At 39.0% G+C, this 19,681-nt stretch overlaps 1 protein-coding gene across 5 annotated transcripts; it reads right to left on the minus strand.

The window, feature by feature from the left end:
- Positions 1-1,269: 1,269 nt before the first annotated feature.
- On the minus strand, positions 1,270-19,128 carry LOC139122899 (TNFAIP3-interacting protein 1-like). 5 transcript variants are annotated; one of them, XM_070688755.1, is made up of 14 exons: positions 18,967-19,128; positions 11,022-11,236; positions 10,285-10,436; positions 9,572-9,781; positions 8,783-9,052; positions 8,317-8,411; positions 7,872-8,004; positions 7,584-7,682; positions 6,660-7,022; positions 6,202-6,432; positions 5,661-5,756; positions 4,979-5,179; positions 4,321-4,487; positions 1,270-3,715 (listed from the first exon to the last, which is right to left on the minus strand). In XM_070688755.1, exons 2-14 carry the CDS (start codon positions 11,203-11,205, stop codon positions 3,652-3,654), a joined length of 2,265 nt encoding a protein of 754 aa, XP_070544856.1. In that variant the 5' UTR covers positions 11,206-11,236; positions 18,967-19,128; the 3' UTR covers positions 1,270-3,651. The 5 variants fall into 5 exon arrangements, with proteins under 5 accessions (XP_070544856.1, XP_070544854.1, XP_070544855.1 ...); XM_070688753.1 differs by lacking the exon at positions 18,967-19,128 and adding an exon at positions 14,426-14,634; XM_070688754.1 differs by lacking the exon at positions 18,967-19,128 and adding an exon at positions 13,666-13,849.
- Positions 19,129-19,681: the final 553 nt, after the last annotated feature.

The following is a 19,681-nucleotide window of genomic DNA, read 5'->3' on the forward strand; positions in this document are numbered from 1 at the left end:
CAACATTTAAATTACAGGATGTAGATTATGACAGACATGTTTTAACTTTCATCAATCACCATCGTACCTTGGATACAGTGTTTACATTGGTCGCATGGGTCCCATACGACCTTTGAGTGCAGTTCCGACTGTATCCCTTTAAGATAAGATTGCCCTTCTATTTAAAAATGAAACTAAAATAAAATATTAGAATAGCAAGTCTCGAAGCATAGCTTGAACTATCGCTAAAATCCTCCTTTAAATACGCATTTGCAGACAAAAATAACATATGTCTTTTAGGTAAATTATTTCCTTGGCTTCTGTTGATGAAATCAGGATGAAATTATAGGTTGTGACAAAGCAAACTAAGCATTAACTGACCACACCAAGGATCCGAGTTAATTATTATACGCTTCTATTATTATGTCACTTATCTGGCAAATCGTGCTCATAAATTTATTTTTTCCGTTTGAAAACATAAAAGGGTAACTTTATCTCAAGTTGGTACACGTCATATTCTCAACATAGTATTCGCGTAATGCCGCCATCTTTAATGTGTGCGTTGCTCTCTGGCGGGACTGAAACGGGGGATTTTCGTTACAAGCTATTTGCACCGCCACAACGCAGCTGTGTCATTTTATTTGCATAGAAAATACAGGATATCGTACGTAAATTTGAGAAACTTCCTCATCTATTTGACTAACGTTGAATAATATGACTTGATATTATCAGCAGTCATACAACTTTCCGAGTGAGTTTTCTTTGTATTTTCGTCCAACGGAAGATTCGTTTAATTTGTTTCGTAAGAAATATAGCGAGCGTACTTTTCCTCAAAACCTCCCGATCGAAATTATGGAAAATGAAATAGGGCTCACCGTGCAAAATTTGGTATTAGAGAAAGAAATTACTCAATATTTCCGATACTTGAAATTCAAAATGGCCGCCGTCCCCTGTGTTAACATCTTGGGAAAATGTTTTTTGGATTTTTTACAAACTTTATTTACGAAATGAGCTTCAAATTGGGCCTCACAAATGGTAGACCAAAATCGTATTGTAAAAGATTTTTAGGGTCCGTGTATCTGTTCCCGAGGCGCATTCTATCTCAGGTCCCGACAAACGCATCAAAAATTTATGACCATGACAGTTTGACTGGTTCGATTCGCAGCCACACCCCGATTGCATCATAAACTTTACATTCCCATGATCCCCTTCGTTGCACAATCGAATACTATATCACCATGCTTGGTGACTGTCCAACTCGGAAAAAGAATAAAGAAAAGAGAAAAAACATAGAATTATAAAAAGAACGTTTTTATTTACAACTCATATAAAACATACACAAAATAAGTTAACAAACATAACATTCAATATGAACTTTCATTAGAAATAAAGCTGAAATTCGTGTATTCTGCTCTTCCGGGATCAAAGCCAGTCATTTAGAACAAAGTTTTATAATGACTTAACGAAAGCTGTTATTCATACAAGATTATAAATACACATGAATAAATTATCTGTATACTGGCCTGTGATACTTATTTTTAAAGGTTGAAATTCTCATATTCTTAATGCCTGCTATTACTATTTCAAACTTTAAAAATATGAACGATTTTGCCAATTGCGTGGCAACTGACATGAACGCGCTTTCATAATTTCGGATCATTTAATGTTACAAAAATTATTGCTGATAAACAAGAAAATATCTCCAACACCTTTTTGAAAAATTTTAAACCTGACTTCAAAAATCGAACAACCTTGCCAAAGTTCTATTTTAAAGAAAAACTATATCAAATGTTGCCAAAACTTGTCACACATACAGCAAAACCAGCGCCCTCAAGAGTTCACATTGCGCAAGCAACTGTCCCACCTCGAAACTACCTGTACTGCTAGGTAGTTTTTTTAAGTAAAACTGCAATGAAACCACCAAAGATCGCGCACCAAAACTAAAAAAGTGAATTCAGCCGATCTTAAAGTTCTGAAGAATTGAAATAACTTACTTGTTTGGAACAGGCAGTAGGCCTACAGTCTAGATTTACGCACGGGTTTGTAGAGTTAGTGACCGTCGTTTACGAACGGTTCCGAATTGTTGTCGGTGGCTTACGCCAAACTTCTATAGATTGCACAACGATCACCAGTAAGTTACCGACGAATAAATGTTGTCCGCACTTCTCTACGGTTTTATCATCGAAATTTTTTTCCCGCACTACTCTGACTCGGATAGTAGTATTTCGGCTAAAAAGTCTCAAAAAGCTTTCACACCGTTGTGATCACTGATGCACCGAAGATGTACCGTCAAAGCGCATTACTTGTAACACTTGCCGGCTATGACTAGTCATTCTAGTATGACTTCGCTGAGTATGACTTCGCTTAATGAATTTTTCTCTCCCTCTCACACTCACATACATACCTACGAAAATTGTATAGAACTACTTGCAAGGTATGGCTCGTTTTATTGTCTCATGATATGAGTTATAGCATATACCGCAATCGACCCATAAGTCTTCACAGTTCAAGTAAAACCTTTATACGCTGGCCATTCAGGCGTCTTCAGGGTCACGTTGTACAGCTCTCAATACTAGTTTGCAATAAGCAGTCAGATGAATTGATGGAAAATACATACTCTATAGAACAATGGTATATTGCAGGGCTTGAAAAACTACTTTGACCAGGCAGAATAAAATATGTGCAATGAGACTTTATGCCATAAAGTACGCTTAAAATATAGAAACTGCTACAGCTTGTAAACATTTCGGAATGTTAACTGCCAGGCCAAGAAAAGTAATGTACATCTCCAAAACTATATTAGAACTACATATACCTCGGAGATTTTTGAGTACAGTACACAAAATGTTACGTCCAACCGTGACATAGTTTATTATAGTTTATTTGTTGGGCGCAAAGTCTTGCATCATAGGTCGGTCATAGTGGCACTGTTAGGTTCTTCTCTTCCGGCACCGTCTGAGGCGATGTTTATTCCCTGAGAGTCTATCTCTGTGTTCACGTCCTATTTCTCTCTGCTGGGCCTCTACCAATATCTAATGTAGTTGTTCTCACTGATTGGACGAGTCTTGGAAGGCCCATTACAGGAATGAAAGAAGTGAACCCAGAGATTTATAAGTCTTCTGATAAGGTACCTCAAAGGTACTTGTACTTTAACAGAGCTGTCATGAAACAACCGAAATAGCCTTCCGCTTCCATTTCTGATGGCGTCCTGACAGCGGTGAGGATGTGATCTGTTTAGTGTCTCGCTCATTTATAGCTTTGTGGTAAAAAAGTCAAAGTTAAGTCGATGATAGAGGATTGCAGTGCTTCAAATTCGTTTCAGTGAATGCTTCCTGATTAAATGTACCACTGAGCAAAACACTAAACAAATCGTCACGTCAGTACAATGAGCTCGTATCTGCGAATTTCTGTATTTGGTAGGATGTGAAAGAAAATTTTATGGAAGAAGTCAGTACATAAATGTAAAACATGCACTTATAAACGGATTTAAATAAAGATTTTACTTGCTTTACATAAGCTATAGTCAAAGTAAAATTTTGTGTAAAATTGATATCGAATATTCATAATTACATGCTTCACAGTCATATTTTGGTTACAATTATCACAAAATTAGGTTTTCCTGAAATTCGCAGATACGATCTCTTTGTACTGACGTGACGATTCGTGCCTCAGCTATGCCACACATCTTTCCACATGAGTCTGAAGTGCCTCTGGTTCTTGGAAGTCCCGTTCACACCTAGAACATAACAAGACATTGTCGTTTACACAAAGTCTGTACGACAGATTGCAATTAAGTATGACAGATTGACATTGGTCTATACAGGATACTTCAGCCATGTAAAGCGTGCCAGGTAACTTCAGTCCCATTAAGAAAAGAAATACTCTGATACAAGACATTGTCTCCTGTTTGTTAATTTCACAGTTCAAGACAATTGATAAAGCCAAAATGTTTACACCCTTTGGTGGAAGGATACCATATATAGTTGTGGAAGCTGTTCAAAAGGGACTTTAAAGCATATAACATTGACTCAACACTGCAAAATCATACATATAACAACATTCCTACAAACATACACTGATGCGTATATATATATATATATATATATATATATATATAATATATATATATATATATATATATATATATATATACCGATATATATATATATATTATATATATATATATATATATATATATATACACACACATACATATGTACATACATAAAAACTGTCAGATATACAGATGTTAAATGGATACCTTTGTGTTAAACTCTTCATGCCATACATCATAGCATATGGCAAATAGCTGCCAAATATGACAGGATGATTTTTACTGACCTTGGGCACTTCAAACTGCGACCATTGAGAACAAGTGCTTCAGCACCAACGGCATCTACTTCGTCCATTCCGTCAACTTCCAAATCGGTTCTGGCCAAATTTTGCCCTTGCTTTGGGTACCTTATGGGTGGGTCCTCCTTTGATGGGCCGCGACGAATAAGCCTTCCCTGTGAAGAATAAAGAACATTAAATTTTTGCTGCGACTCAATAATGCAGAACAAGGTGTGTTTATACATTATGCACACATGTATATAAATATATACAAATGTTTGTACATATGTAATATATGTAATTATATATATACACATATTTTTTTTAAGTATTGATGTGTTCATAAACTATTATGTGAGTTGAAATACACAATTAAACTTTATATCTTTTCAATTCAGACTCTCAAGTCTTCTTTTGTGCATTTTCTCTTTTTCTCCATAACATTGATTTTCAAGAACTGATTCATTATGCTTTTGCCGTAAAGACAGTGATGATCACTGAAAAGTCACCCATGGCTCAAAATATTTGTATCCCGGACCAGCCCCCAATTTTGTTACATGCAGAGAAAACGAACAAAAAGGTGAACTCAGCAGTTTCCGTGTAAAACGAATTTCAAAAAAGTATTTACACACTGAGAGAACAATGCAAGAAGTGGTGGTGGACCTACCTGTTGGGTTTCATTGTAACGATGCTGTGCAGGGTTTTCTGGCGGATAATATGGAGGGGGCTGCGGAATCTGCTGCGTTGCCATGTACCTGTCAGGTTGTCTGTAATATGCATCAAACTCCCTAGGCTCATGGAAATATTCTGCTGGTCTAGGGGGGTATACCTTCTTTTCGATAGGCCTTGCGGGTGCTTGAATATTGAACTGAGAGAAATAGAATAAGGACAGTTGTTATTATTGGCTTGTCCATGAAGACAACTTTACAACAGGTCACAATGTACTTCACAATGCTATTTTCTCGGTTTGCCTGCCCAATATGCAGTCAAAAGTATGAAACTTGTTTTTGAAATTCACTTGAAAGAATATGTGGAAAATAGTAAAGAGTGATTACTCTCCCTGTAATTCAAAAATACAAGCTCTCTTTGGCATTTATACACATACTAAATATGAGCTGAAAAAAATGATTTCAATTTCTTTGGATTGCAATTTTCAGTTTACTATCACAGGGACCTTCAATATTCAGCATATATGGAAGATGCTGATGATGTTGCCCCTTCTCTGCAAAGATGGCATGAAGCTGACAAGGCTGACAGATATCTACCGGGAAGAATACTGGGACTGCCTCATGCATGTCTATAACTACTCTGTTTAGAGAGCTGTTTCCTAGTGTCGATTGTATGCTTACCACGTAATCATTGTCTACTGTCCGTCTGTTCAGCATTCTCTGCAGACGCTCCTTGTCTTCTTGTTCTCTGCGGAAGTCTTCCTCGTACCATTTGGCCTTGAGAAACAGACATTAACGCAACCATTAATGGATTAATCTTATCACCCTATCAGCGATTTCTGTAGTGTTTCATGTGATTGCAATGAGATGATTGATTACAACCAGGAAATAAACTTTGGCATATTCGCAACAATAGTTTGACCTCTGACCCCTTGTATTTATTTTCACCTGATTTCCGCGAGTGTAAAAAGTGTATTTTTAATTGGACGCTTTGTTGACTACTATTGATTGTTTACTTTTGTAGAGTTACTGCTTTGCTGGCTGATCTAATTTAAATAACATTTATACATTTTCACTTCCTTGCATTATGTGCTTTGTCTGGTTCTGGAGGTCATACTGGCCGTCGCCCTTCTGCACTGACACGACATGCAACTGGAGAAAATGCTGCAACAGCTAATTAGCGATGGCTGAAAGACTTGTAAAACCTCTATGGCTGACATACCTGTTGTTCATAGGTATCCCTCTCAGCTTTCATTGCATCTTTGTCGTTTTTCAGCTCATCGATGATAGACGCAAGTCTCTCGCGGTCACGCCTCTCGTTTTCGAAATCTTCCTTGTAAACGGAGACTTGTGCCTGCAGTGCCTCGATATGACTCCTCATCTCATCTGTCGTGTTGATAGGCGGCTGGTTTGGTTGTCTAGTCCTTGGTTGAGGTGGCATCTCGGCTAATGCCTGTTTAGGTCACAGCAATTTTGAACTCTTAGAAACAATCTTTTTTTGTGCCAAAGGATTTCAACTAGACAAAGGAAATGTATGATCTCTCTGGACAGATTTCGATATCTTACTGTGTTTATAAGTGCTCTGGTCAGCAAACCATGAGAATATTTACCAAAATGGAAGCTTTTCATGAAAACAATTTCTGATTTTACAGTTGATATTCTTGATTTCATTTTTTTTACCTTATTGAGTCTTTTAATCTCACTTTCCATTCCAGTTTTCAGTTGTAGAAGTTGTGTGACTTGTCTTTCGAGGACTCCAACCCTATTATTCAACGTACCAGACCTCTGCTTCTCAAATTGAAGCTCCTCCATTGCACTCTCTCTCGCGCTCTCTTCAACTTCAACTCTCTTCCTAGCATCAAGAAGCATTCGGTCCACGTCTTTCTGCCTCTGTTCATCAAACGATGCACTGTGTCCTGATCGAAGTCTGAAGTTTTCAGAGTTTTTGTCCTGTAATTGTTGCTCAAGTTTCCTTATGTGGTCCTCCATGGATGCTTTCATACCTTTATAATGTGCGTCCCACTGCTGGTTAACTTTAAGTATCTACAAAGTGAAGATACAAACCGTAAAGTGGCATGTCTCAAAATTGCCATGAAGTACACTTCCTTATTCGAAACAGAATATACACTTTTAGTGTAACATCTCAGTGATGGCCAAATGTACACTTTAAGTATACTATCTCAGCAATAAGTAAGTGCCAGATAAAGCAGTTAACACAAAAACATGTGCAACAACTGTTAGAAATAGCCGAAGATAAGAAATTGGAGAAATCTGGAATTTGAACGGAGAGTGACACAAACAATCCTCTTTTGCACACTAGAGTACAAACCAGTGAATCCAGACATGTTTTTTGCTCATGTATTGCTTGAACCGCAAGTGCTTGTGTTCTTTTGCCATATATCTGTACAACAATGGCAGTAGTAAATGCCGTGTTAATCGTTTTCTTCTGCAAAAGGCCTATCCTAATGCAGACACTGATTTTTTGCTCAGTTGACGGGCTACCAGAGCCAAGTTTTCCTGCAGATGTTCTACGATATTCAAAAGTGCCCTACAACCATCCCCTGTGACTTGTGAAATATCATCATAAGAGGACATGTCTCATACCTCTTTATTTTGACCTTCCAGTTGAGAAATTCTCATCTTGAGTTTTTCCATTTCTGCTTCTGTACTTTTAGCCGCAGCAGTAACCAGGATTTCATCCTCCTGTAAAAAATCATTTCAAAGATTACAGATTGATGGTATACACTAATAATCTACAGCTTTAATGCTAGTATCAACTTACATTGTATTATGGTAGGACCAATTTAATTTTTTCAATACAACACTAATTGACATGGTTTAAAATTGATTATGTTCAAAACAATCGTCAAAGAAATCCAAGGTTGACCCTACCTTTGATTCTCTGGTGTCTGTTGGTGTAACCTTCATGGCTTTTTCAACTTGTGCTTTTTCAACTATTTCATACTTTTCCCCTTCATCTTCATAAAATTTTCTAACTCTGTCCTTCAGAACTTTGATTTCCATCCTGGAAAGAATGAAAATTATCATTGGTTAAGGTACTGTGATTCTAAATTTTGTATGTAGACAGACAGACAAACAGGCAGGCATACATACATACATACATCTCACAGTGTCATATCTGTGGTCAAAACACATCTTTTGAAGAAAAAAGTCAATTTAAATCATCATACATACTATGTCCTTTTCACAATGAATGTATTGCGATGAAATTGCTGGCAGAAACAGTTACTATGATTAATGGTACATAACACACTAATTTATATCTTGCCGATCACATATTTTAATTTCATCGACATATAAAGCTGTGTATCCTCACCTTTGATGATTTAGAAGTTCTTCATATTCTTCTTTGACCTGGTTCAATTTTGTCTTCAGTTCTGCGTTCTCTAGCATTAGATTTCTTGAAAGAATCTGTCAGGGTAAAACAAATGCTATGTCGTTGTAGGAAAGATGTCGGAAATATTGTTTCATTGATGTTGGTAAAATAATCTATCAAACAGGAGCTGATTAAAAACTATCGATGATTTCATTGGCTACAACTTAAACAACTTAGTATCAGCCAGTTATCAGATTGAGATATCAGCTTTGCTAAGACTAACTTGGACAGTTGTGTAATAAAGTTTGGCATAATTATTTACTAAAATGTAACATTTTCTGGTGCCTTGATAGTTTGTCATTATCTTGCTTTGACACTTACATGACAGCCAACTAAGGCATCGGCTCACAGTTGTTGAACTCTGTGAAATAATAGAAATGGTGACGAGTCACTTAATTGTAATTACCGTTTTAGTATTATTGTCCCTCTCGAGTTTCAGGACTTGGGACACAGTCCTTGCCAAGTGTGGCGTGAGTGCTGATTTCTCTGCCGTGCCGAGAAGCCTGTCCATTTGTTCGCCTAGGTGTTTAACAGTAATTGAGGGAAACGATTCAATGTGGTCTGGGTCGGGAGCCTGCTCCAGTGACCTTCTCACTGCTGGGTCTTGCTCTGCTGGTGTCGAAAGCCTGTCTCTGAGGTCTGCTGAACCACTTCTGAATTCTTCGGAATGTACACTCTGGGGTCAAAATAGAGCAATGGTGATCATGATTATCATGGTCAAGAATATCACATTCTCAGTATTATCAACCCAACGCAGTATAGATTATTAGGACCACAATTTGCTGAATGTACTTTCATCGGGCATTTGGATCTCTTATCACTACAGATAGTCTACATTCTGAACATCAACTTTTAATTTTAATTTTTACATTAAAATATCAAAGATGAGAAATACTAGCATATATATACCTACAGACAAAAGATTTGTTAAGAGAGAAATTTTATCTTCTAGATAATTAAGAAATATATGCTAAAGACAAGAAAAGATATCTAACCTTGAACAAAGATTATATTTCAAGAAGTAGAATTAAAGTTAGCATCAATAATAAGGTATCTGGATGGTTACTGGATATGTACTTTGCTTGAACCAATTAGGATACCAGAACTGGTTTAATGATTATGTGGTAATAATGATAACAGCTTATCTGTGTTTGTTGATAAAAGTCACACGACTGTAAGAGAAGAGTTTGCAAACCTGAAGTGGTGAAATATGTGACCTTGAACCCACAGATTCCTGGTTGGAATGGACACTGGTATCACCTTCTGCGTTGGAGTTGTGCTGCTCTTCAGCATCGACATCTGACGGTGACGAATCCGAGACAACGTCAATATTGAGACCGTTTACACTTCTAGTGGTGGACTCTTGATTAGATATGTGCTGTGAATCTATTCTGTAATTTTCTCTCTGAGATTTAAAAGGATATATATATAAATATATATATATATATATATATATATATATATATATATATATATATATATGTGTGTGTGTGTGTATGTATGTGTGTGTGTGTGTACTACTGTAATTTTTTCTGTAGCTGTCGAGGAACAGAACCATTTATAAAATACTCTTGCAATATCCTGGGATAAAAATGAAATTTGATTTGACAAGCCACATTGGTTTTGAGAAGCTGAATAGCAATTCAATATATACTTGCTATACCAAATAGAAAACCAGTCTCCCCCTTTAAAGCTGAGTAAGTATAAATGCGAAGGATCCTTTGAGCAAAAAATATCTGCATATCCATTTACGTAATATATATAACAAACTATATCTAATATATAATTATACAAATAAATCAAAAGTATATTTACTTTATATATTATATTTTATGTAACTATTAAAAATATATCTAATGTATAATCATACAAACACACTGTACACACGGGACGTTTCAATCGCCTCACCTTTGGACTGAGTTGATTTGAATGATCTTCTGTCATTGAAGGCTGTCGGATCGTTGGGATATCCATACTACCTGTTCTTGATGATGCTGTTAATTGTTCCACTCTGAGTTTGAGGTGTTTGACTTTGTCCTCGGAATCTCCGAGCATTAAAGCTGAGGTAGGTGAAAAAAAAAACCAAAATGGGAACCACGTCAACGTAATGTTACACACTTCATGGGTCACTGAGACCAGTTATGGAATCTACCGGTACGGCACCGACCTTTTCTGTTGGGGTGAATTTGATTCGCGTAGGCTCATCTGCTGACGACACAACATTCAACAGCAAGAATGTGTCATCGTGTCCTTGACCTCTGCTATTGTTACAAAAGGGCATCTTGTTACCGAATCGGGGCATGATACAGCCATGAACTCCTGTAATGCTAGGCCGATATGTTTAGTGCGTCACACGCAAAGCCAAATCGCCTAGAATGGCTGTTCCAACTTGGTCTGATACCCCCCATCATAAGGTGAGGATCACAATTCAACTGCGGTGTTGCCGTCGCGATTTAAAAGTAAAGAGCTTCCTTATTTTTCAAAGTATTATACTCGACTGGGTAGCATTTTTATCAAATGTAAACTTTATTTAATGCCATTTCGATTGTCCTTTATTGCCCTTCATTTAAGTTCCACACAGGCGTATTTAACTTGTTCCCCTCGTTTCCGAGTTTTGCTGACCATATTAATATTTTTCTTCTTACCTAAAGTTTCGGTGCCTTTAAGACGCCGCTTCAGCTCCTCATTTTCCGCCTCTAGATATTCGTTCTTTACTTTGAGCACTTCGGTTTCGTCGCTTTTCGACTGCCCTCCTACGGGTTTATCTCCGACGACTACAGTGTGGATATTCAACGTACTTGGCCGAGCGATATCGCCTCCGAAATCCATCCCAACATAAGCTGAATCCACTTACAAGAGTCTATATTTAAAGAAAAGGAACGAATCACATGTCGCTAAGTCATCAAAATACAACAGTCGTAAGTTAGGTAGCTGGAGGCAGACGTGACTAAACCGGAAATTTTCGGAACAGCACGGTCGCGCGATATACGTGCGGCCACGTAATGTAAAACTTACGAAAGACAAAGAGTGGGAACCGCAACTTGAAAATTATTTCTTCAGCTTAAAAATACTTGAAAAACACTTGTTTGTTATCAGCGACTTCCGACAAACTCTGATTAACTATAAGATGGACTACTTTTATAAGTAAAATCGGGTCCTATTGTTGGAAGACCTGCGTCACTGATGATGCCCGCGAGGTGCGTCAGAACGTGTTTACCTACGCCCGATCAAGTCAATGACCTTCATCATACAGATTCCGTGGCGGTCGCCAACCTCCGTCGACATGAACTTTCTCCGTCGTCAACTTTTCCTTACCTATTCTTAAAAGCTTATCCAGAAACCGAGCGGTGGAATTTACACATTATGGGAAGTCTGTACGGACGGTTTACAGCTCGTAGGAAACTTCTTTCTTTGTATTGCCACTCTGTATTGTGTGGAATTCAGAGTCCCAATCGCTGCGGCTTGTCGCTGTCATTTAGTGTCAAGCGCGCGCTTGCCTGACATCTGACAGTACAAGTGTGTGGTCGTTTGGGTGACTCAGAATTTTGGGGCGCGATCGAAGCCTGTATACCGCAAGCCTCGATATTTGGATTGTTATTAAATTCCTGCGACATAATGGAGACCAAAAAATTTGAAATTCTAGTGATGAAGAATATGTTAGCCGAAAGCGGGCTCGGTCTGTGACTCGGACCGTGGGCATGGGGTTCTATACGCTATAACCTGAAAGTTTACTACGTGTCCTTTCTACCTCCGCGGCAGAAATTTTTTTTGCTTTTTTCAATCATAGCTCATGCACCAGCTTACGATCGAAATTTGTCCATCTTGAATTAGAGTCGCGGCAATTCATGGCGGGACCCGCCTTGATACCACTCCCTCGTTTGCGTGTAGTTTGGATACAATTCTGATCACCACAAATGTACAACTTATACAAGCTGCGGGAAAAAGATCCGAGATTGTGGTTGGACTACTTGTTGTTGATCGCAACAAGAATACTGGGGAAGGGGGGGGGGGGTGTGCACCCTCCTAGTTGTGCAAAGATGTAGCCAATATACTAGTTTGTTTGTACGGAAGTCTAGGGACTTGAACTTGAGACCCCTGGCGCGCCAAATATTGTGGCATCGTCACTTGCTAAGGGACGCAGCAAGATTTCAAAGCGGGGAGGGAACGGCAACGGTCCACATTTCTAGTTGTGCAAAAGATGTTACCAATATAAATGTAAAATTCAGAAATCTACGGACTTGAATCCCTTCAATAAATCTACGTCGTGTTGTGGCATCGTCACTAACTGTGGATCGCAGAAAGAATATTCCGACATTCTGAGTTGTGCAAGATGTTCTCGTCACGGTAAACTAGTGTATAAACTCGTTCAACGCGCCAAGTCCTGTCGCATCGTCCGCATCTGGTCATACACGGTTTGGCTAATAACATCAAATTGTAAAGATTTGATGAAAAAGCAATAAATTGAACTCCCTCATCAAAATATCTTTGCATACTTTCTAAAGCGCCGACCGCAGTTTACTGCTACCTTCGGATCGCGCGCGCGACCACTTCTGGCCACTTTTCACAAACATTTGGACAAATTTTCAGACCGTGTTCATTGTTACATCTTTAGATCGGATCCATCGACAATCAAATTTCAGTTTCAGTCACAATATCGTTGGCAAAAACTGCTAATTTCCCTAAACGTGTAAGTGTTATTTCCAAACATCATTTTTTTTGCATACGGTCTATGCATTTATTGTGATGTCATTACGAACAGCCCTATTGCATAATAGTTTTAATACTGATGTGCTTCACACAAGCCTTTACCAAATACACTGAAGTGTAACCCCCCTCCCCCCGGGCAAAAAACCAACCATGACTGTGTTACGTAAGACAAAAATGGCTCTACCAGACTACAGTGCAAGACTGAGTTAACAGTTAGCGCTATCGTTTTGAAATTCTGCATCATTGTGAACGTAAGTTCAGTTGAATGTATTAGGCCTATAGGCTACTCCATTCTAAAACGATTTCTGCAGTTCGTAGTGTGATAATTAGCCTATCATCATTAGCAGCATCATCATGGATGATGCAGATGGCGATGATGATAATGATGATGGTGGTGATTATGAGACAGAAAATCGTTAACAGGAGAAAACAGGGGGACCCCGAGTTCCCTTTGTCTGCAAGATGCATTCTCCGATTCAGGTCACGTTCGGGACAATGTGTCCCAGACGGGACAGACCCTGCGTTTTCACGTTCCATCTCAGCTTTCCACATTTCTCTGTAAGACAACCGATAAATATTTACCTGCTTCACCGATGATTTTCAATCTGTTCATAGGTTTGTCCATTCCTACAACGCCGGGCTCCAGGGTTTTCGAAGCCTTGCGCAGTGAGCTGGGTAGCTTTACGGGCAACCTAATCTTTGATTGCCGTCAGCGGGAACGCACACGAAACGAGAAGTTTTCAGTTGGCTTGGACGCAATTTTATACAGCGACATTATTTTGAATAATTCATGTTGCGGATTTTTCATTCGCCAGTTTCAATAACCTATGACACTTCTCGTTTGCATCAGCGTCCCTAGAATTGAAAGCTGTTTACGTTTAACTTCTGCATGCGTGCAGGACGTGCATAGGGCCTACATGGCTGGGTTTTTCCCACAACAGTCACCGGACTTTCCAGAACTCGCTCTGTATATACATATGAGTAATCTGGTTACTAAGCGGGATTTTACGGGTAGGTTCCCCTTTCCTCTCAACGGAAAGAAGCTTCAGTTGCAGTTCTTTAGTGTTGAGGAGGGGAATCGTATCATTTGCTACTAGACTTGTGAGCGGTACGACATTTTGTGCGTTTAGCGGTAGTGGTGATCAATGGGTCGTCCGAATAATGCGCAACGGTTTTCGAACGAGGGTATCGTCGGCGCGCTCACGACACAGTCTGTATGCTGCAAATGAACGACCCCACAGTTCTCGATATAACGATCTGTTCAGCATGAACTACATGTAATATACGAGTTGAATTTACTGGAAGCGAATCATTGACATATTCGCTTCGACTTATGACTTACCAGAGAGAAAAAAACGCCGAATTCCTGCCAGCGACTACATCCCAGTGTAAGAGAAACGCTTGCGCATGTGTGGTGAACCTTGACACACGTTCGCGATGCTAAATATAGCAAAATCAGGTGGGGAAATTCCCTGGGCTGTTCTAAAAGCTGCATACACGCCCTTCCCGATTGTTATCTGTGTAACGAACTTCGCGTTTCGGATACAAATCAGACAAAACCTTTCTCCTTCGAGTCAATTTATTTAATTTTTTGTGACTGAAATAATCAAGGGCCAAGGATAAGTATGCTTACTCGACAAGTGTCGCAGTTGAGGTACCTCAGCAGTGACGCCCAAAGAAAGAATGATGTGTTACCAAATTTGGGTTTGTTATACAACAAACGTATCCAATAGAAACGAATAATAGCACCCCCCCAACAAAACGGCAAAAAACCCTTTGCTCATCTCTCAACTCTCAACAATGCTGCAAAACAATAACACCTAACGTTTGCTTAGTAATATTTAAAATTAGAATTTGTACACACCGGATTCAAGTTTCGTTCTTAGCATATTTTGTGAGGACCAAAGCACAAACGCCCCAACTTGTTCAGACTTTTTGCACTGAAATATGTCTGCATGTTTCACGTATTAACGTTCACACGAGCGCACTAACATAAGTGCACAGTCCCTCGCGGAGGGCCTCTGATATACGTTTCATTCGAGTGGAAATCGCTGACCATAATCAGGGTGTAGCCAGAAACAGTTTTATCGGCATAATCAGGGTGTAGCCAGAAACAGTTTTATCAAAGTCGTCGAATGACACAGACACCGAGACATCTTAACAGAAACATCACAGAAACAGATTTATGAGAGAGAGAGAGAGAGAGAGAGAGAGAGAGAGAGAGAGAGAGAGAGAGAGAGAGAGAGAGAGAGAACCTGTGCATTAACAACCGGGCATTCTTGTCTCGCGCATCTAACAAAGTCTGGCAAAGACTTAAAAAAAATAAATATACGTAATTTTGATACACATACAACTTTTCAAAGGTCAGTGCGCCGAAAAGCAAAAACAAAAGTTAACCTGCTCTCCACCATTTTCATTGGATCACGTGCATATTTTGTTATTGTAGGGCGTACGTAGACAAACAGTATCTCAGCATTGCTTTCATCATAGTTTTTGGACCGGGGCCAAAATATGCATGACTGCAATAAGAAAGCACAAAAACTGCGGTATTTAAAATACCCTAAGATTCGTACACATTTTGCAAGACAATGTGACCGTTTTTATCGAAACACTGTCATTTTTGACAGCAACATATTTCCACTGGCACTGACCCCATCAGAAGTGTTCCTATATCAACGCCTGTTGTTTAAGTTCTTAAACAACATAGAGTACTTTTGGGAATTTTTCAGCAGAGCCCGCATGCATGCATGTGTTAAGTTCCAGTGTCCTTCTATGCGGAGCTTATATATATATATATATATATATATATATATATATATATATATATATATATATATATATATATATATATATATATATATATATATATATATATAACACGAAATCCCTCGTCATCGCGTTTGACTTCGTTTGAGAAGAACTGCTTTGATTTGATTGTTGCTAATACAATCCACGACACTAGAAATAGTCTGATGTTTATAAAGTGTAGATTTTTCGCTAAACTATACACTTTGTCCTAAATAAGTTGATATCAAATCTGAAAACACAATTATGACGCACTGATTTCACCATCAGGTACACATATGTGTCATTCTAGTACAATAAAACGGACATATATAGGCAAGACTAATCTTGTATACCGTTCTGTTGAATAAAAAAATAATTTATAGGGTAAACAATATTTGGGCCTTTGACAAGTACACTTTAGATGCTGTGATTTAGGCATGTTAAGGTAGTTCGCGCCTCGAAAATGAAAGACTTAAACTTTTGCTCAAACTTTCCTCAAGGCAACTTTCGACCATTCTCTTTTATAATCAAAATAAAAATCAACGTTCACCGTGCAAGTTTTGGTACTGGAGAAACAAATTATTCAATATTTACCGTTATTTAAATTTCAAAATGGCCGCCATCCCTTTGTTTTCTGTACAGGGGAAGATAAAATTCACGATTTTCACCAAACTAAGATAGTGAAGATTTTATTCACTCCGTAAGCTTCAAAATGAGCCGTAAACAAGTGGTAAGCGAAAGAAATATTATAAAAGTTTGAGAGTCGGAATGTCCGTCACTTGGGCGCATTCCACCTAACAGCAGCCTATAAACTTTCGTTTTGCAAAAGCATGAAAGTTAACAATGAAAAAAAGAGGCCCGTCCTTTGCATTGTACAACCCAAGGACGTACGCCAATCTCTTCTGGCCTCTGGATGGCAGTGCACTGTGAATACTCCAAAAAAATATCGATTAGATATAGAATGGCATGCATTATCAGACCGAAAATAACCATCGCATGGACTGAGAGATGGGAAAGACAGCCCTGTTCCCGGACATGACTTGAAGACGCGTTCCCATTTTCTCAGGTCCCCATCTGTGGTGATTGCAGTGATAGCTTCCAGATCGACGAATGGGTGCACGCACCTGGGGGTAAATTGGAAGAACGCGGAAGGTCAAACAAGGTAAATCAGGATTTGTTATTATGCAAATCTGGATACCCGTTAGTGGACCCGGAGAGTGACCAGTAACTAATTGACCCTTGTCAATACGTCCGGGTCGGTTCGGATGGGGAATATCCGGGAAAAGAAAGGTGATTTTCAGGCGACCACCAGTTTTGGCTGACACTGACTTCAAGTGCATGGAGAGTACACGATGCAAGCCATCAGGTGTCAACTGTTGCTAGGCGTCGACGATGCTGTTGTAAACTTGTGGGTTGATTGACGGTGACACCTCGCGATCGTAGGTTTGATCACTTCCCTGTCAACCAAATGACGTTTACAGCGGTCAGTGAATTTGGAGTGTGAGTCAATAGCAAAACAAAGAATTGTAACAAAAGATGAAATTTGGGTAGCTCGAGCGGCGCGAAATGTTAAATATTTGTAACCCCTCACACCCAATGCTCTGCAATTGCATGAAGGATGGGCTACGAACTGTGGCCATTCACAAGGCATATGGCATTCTAATATTTCTGGACAATAAAGCCGCGGGCTTATGTTGCCAACTTTTGGCGGGCTTAAAGGCTTAACTTGCAAGCAACAATGCATGAATCAGAAGGTTTCGGTCGAAATGCCGGATCTGTCAGGATCGTGATCAGCTTCGTAGCCGTCGAATTCGGGGCAAATAAGGACATTGCGTGCTAAAAACGTCAAGCAAAATTTTGTCCGAGAGAGACGATGCGTAACTACCAAAAGATTGAGTTTGTATACAGTTACCCTCAACAAACCTGACACGGATGATGCGCAAGTCATCGTTCTTCTTAAATTGGCCATGAAAACTAAAATTATGCCAAATGGCTCGTGATTTGGTAACATTTCGGAGCCTCAGTACCTGTTTTAAATAGCCGTTATATACTTTTTAAAGTAATACAACGTGGAAACATAAATTTTTAACCTAGCCATACTTCTAAAAGGAAATAATTATCTTTCACTAATCTACAGTTATGCAAAATTTTGAATAATGAAAACGAAATGTACACAATTCACGGATATTTTAAATTCAAATTGGCCACTATATATTGTTTTAACTTTATGCGGAACTTCGGTTTGGATAAGAGGGTTAAAGTGGCTTTTACCCAACAGGCTTTAAAGTGAGTAGTACAAATAGCAGACAAGAGTAGCTATAAATACAGCCTAGAGTAGTTAATAGTACAATTGTAGTTGTAACTATTTGAATGTCCGAAAAACTGTTCCCGGTACGCTGTCTACCTTTAGTTAGATTTTTTACCGCCAAAGGAAATCCTTGATCATTAGATCATTCGTTTCAATTTACAAATGCGACCTTTGGAACGAATATGTTTGATCACTTATGCCATTTGGTTTTGTACGCTACCACCTGAGGCGAGTACGAGAGGGGATAACGACTTTATTTCCGCAAGACACAGTTACCAATTTTTGGCTGACGACAACTCATCAAATGTCCTCACGACTTCACAGCGACTTCCAATTTTCTCCACTTTAAAAACAAAACGTCATCCATATAACTTTGCACACGACAATGTGGGCAGTTTGCGCAATCAGATAGGTACATTACAAAACGATGACATGGATAACCAAACCGAGGAAGAACCAAGCATTGCGGGAATAGCACACCTGATGTGGAAAGAAAATAAGTAGTACACTTTCCCTTCGTCGTATAATGTTTATGGAAAGAGAAAATCTGACAAATTCCACTTAAACCATCAAGATAAATTGCACGTGAGCTTAGGTTTCACATATGAAACTTTAAAGTGCAAGACATGGTATGACACATATTTTACATAATGTGCGAAAATTACAGCGATATAAAAATCACATCATCCAATTTCACAACTCAAAGCCTATTTGAAATATAATATGTTACAGTTATTTTCTGCTGCACAGGACTCTAACTCCAACTCTAACACCAATGCGTAACTTACACGTGATTGATCCGACTTGGTCCACTTGTAAAGACTGCCTACGCTCCGACAAGACTGTGATGTGTCACCAACCAGCGAGCTTGACGTGTACGGACGTACCATCGCTCAACAACTGGTAACCAGCAACGTAAAACTCGTCAGTATATATAGGTGATACGGTATGAGGGCGCACTTCAACCCAGCCCGTCAAATAGACGAATGGAATCTCCCTTGTGTAGTAAACTATAAGTAGGCAGATCATTGTTCGGTATGCCATTGTTTTCACTTTCACAGTGAAGGTAAAATCGATGAATAGAGTATTCTTATCGATGACCGAAGAAAAAACTTGGTTATTTTCATTACGGCATCACATATAAGCATCATGCTACCTCATTTAGCTCACGGTCCCTCTGTCCTGTATTTAGCTGAAGACGAATGACCTCTGTCTGCCAGCATTGGTCCTACTCACGTCTGGTCTTGAACTCTGTGGTGGCTTTAATCATATAATTTCACATTCCGAGAGTTAAGTGTACTATGCTGCTGTATCTAAGGACAACAGTTGTGAGGATTGCCACCCCTGGGCACTTACCATCTGATTATTTTTCACCAACCGACAGCAGGGATGGGGTTTGGAAAAGTGTTTAGGGTAAGTGCCCGGTGAGTGGATGGCCCAGATACATGATGCAACATTCTACAATGTCGCAATCATTCGACATTTTCACAGGTCTATATGCTC

This window comes from Ptychodera flava, chromosome 22 (genome assembly GCF_041260155.1).
Source record: "Ptychodera flava strain L36383 chromosome 22, AS_Pfla_20210202, whole genome shotgun sequence".
NCBI classification, from domain to species: Eukaryota; Metazoa; Hemichordata; class Enteropneusta; family Ptychoderidae; genus Ptychodera; species Ptychodera flava.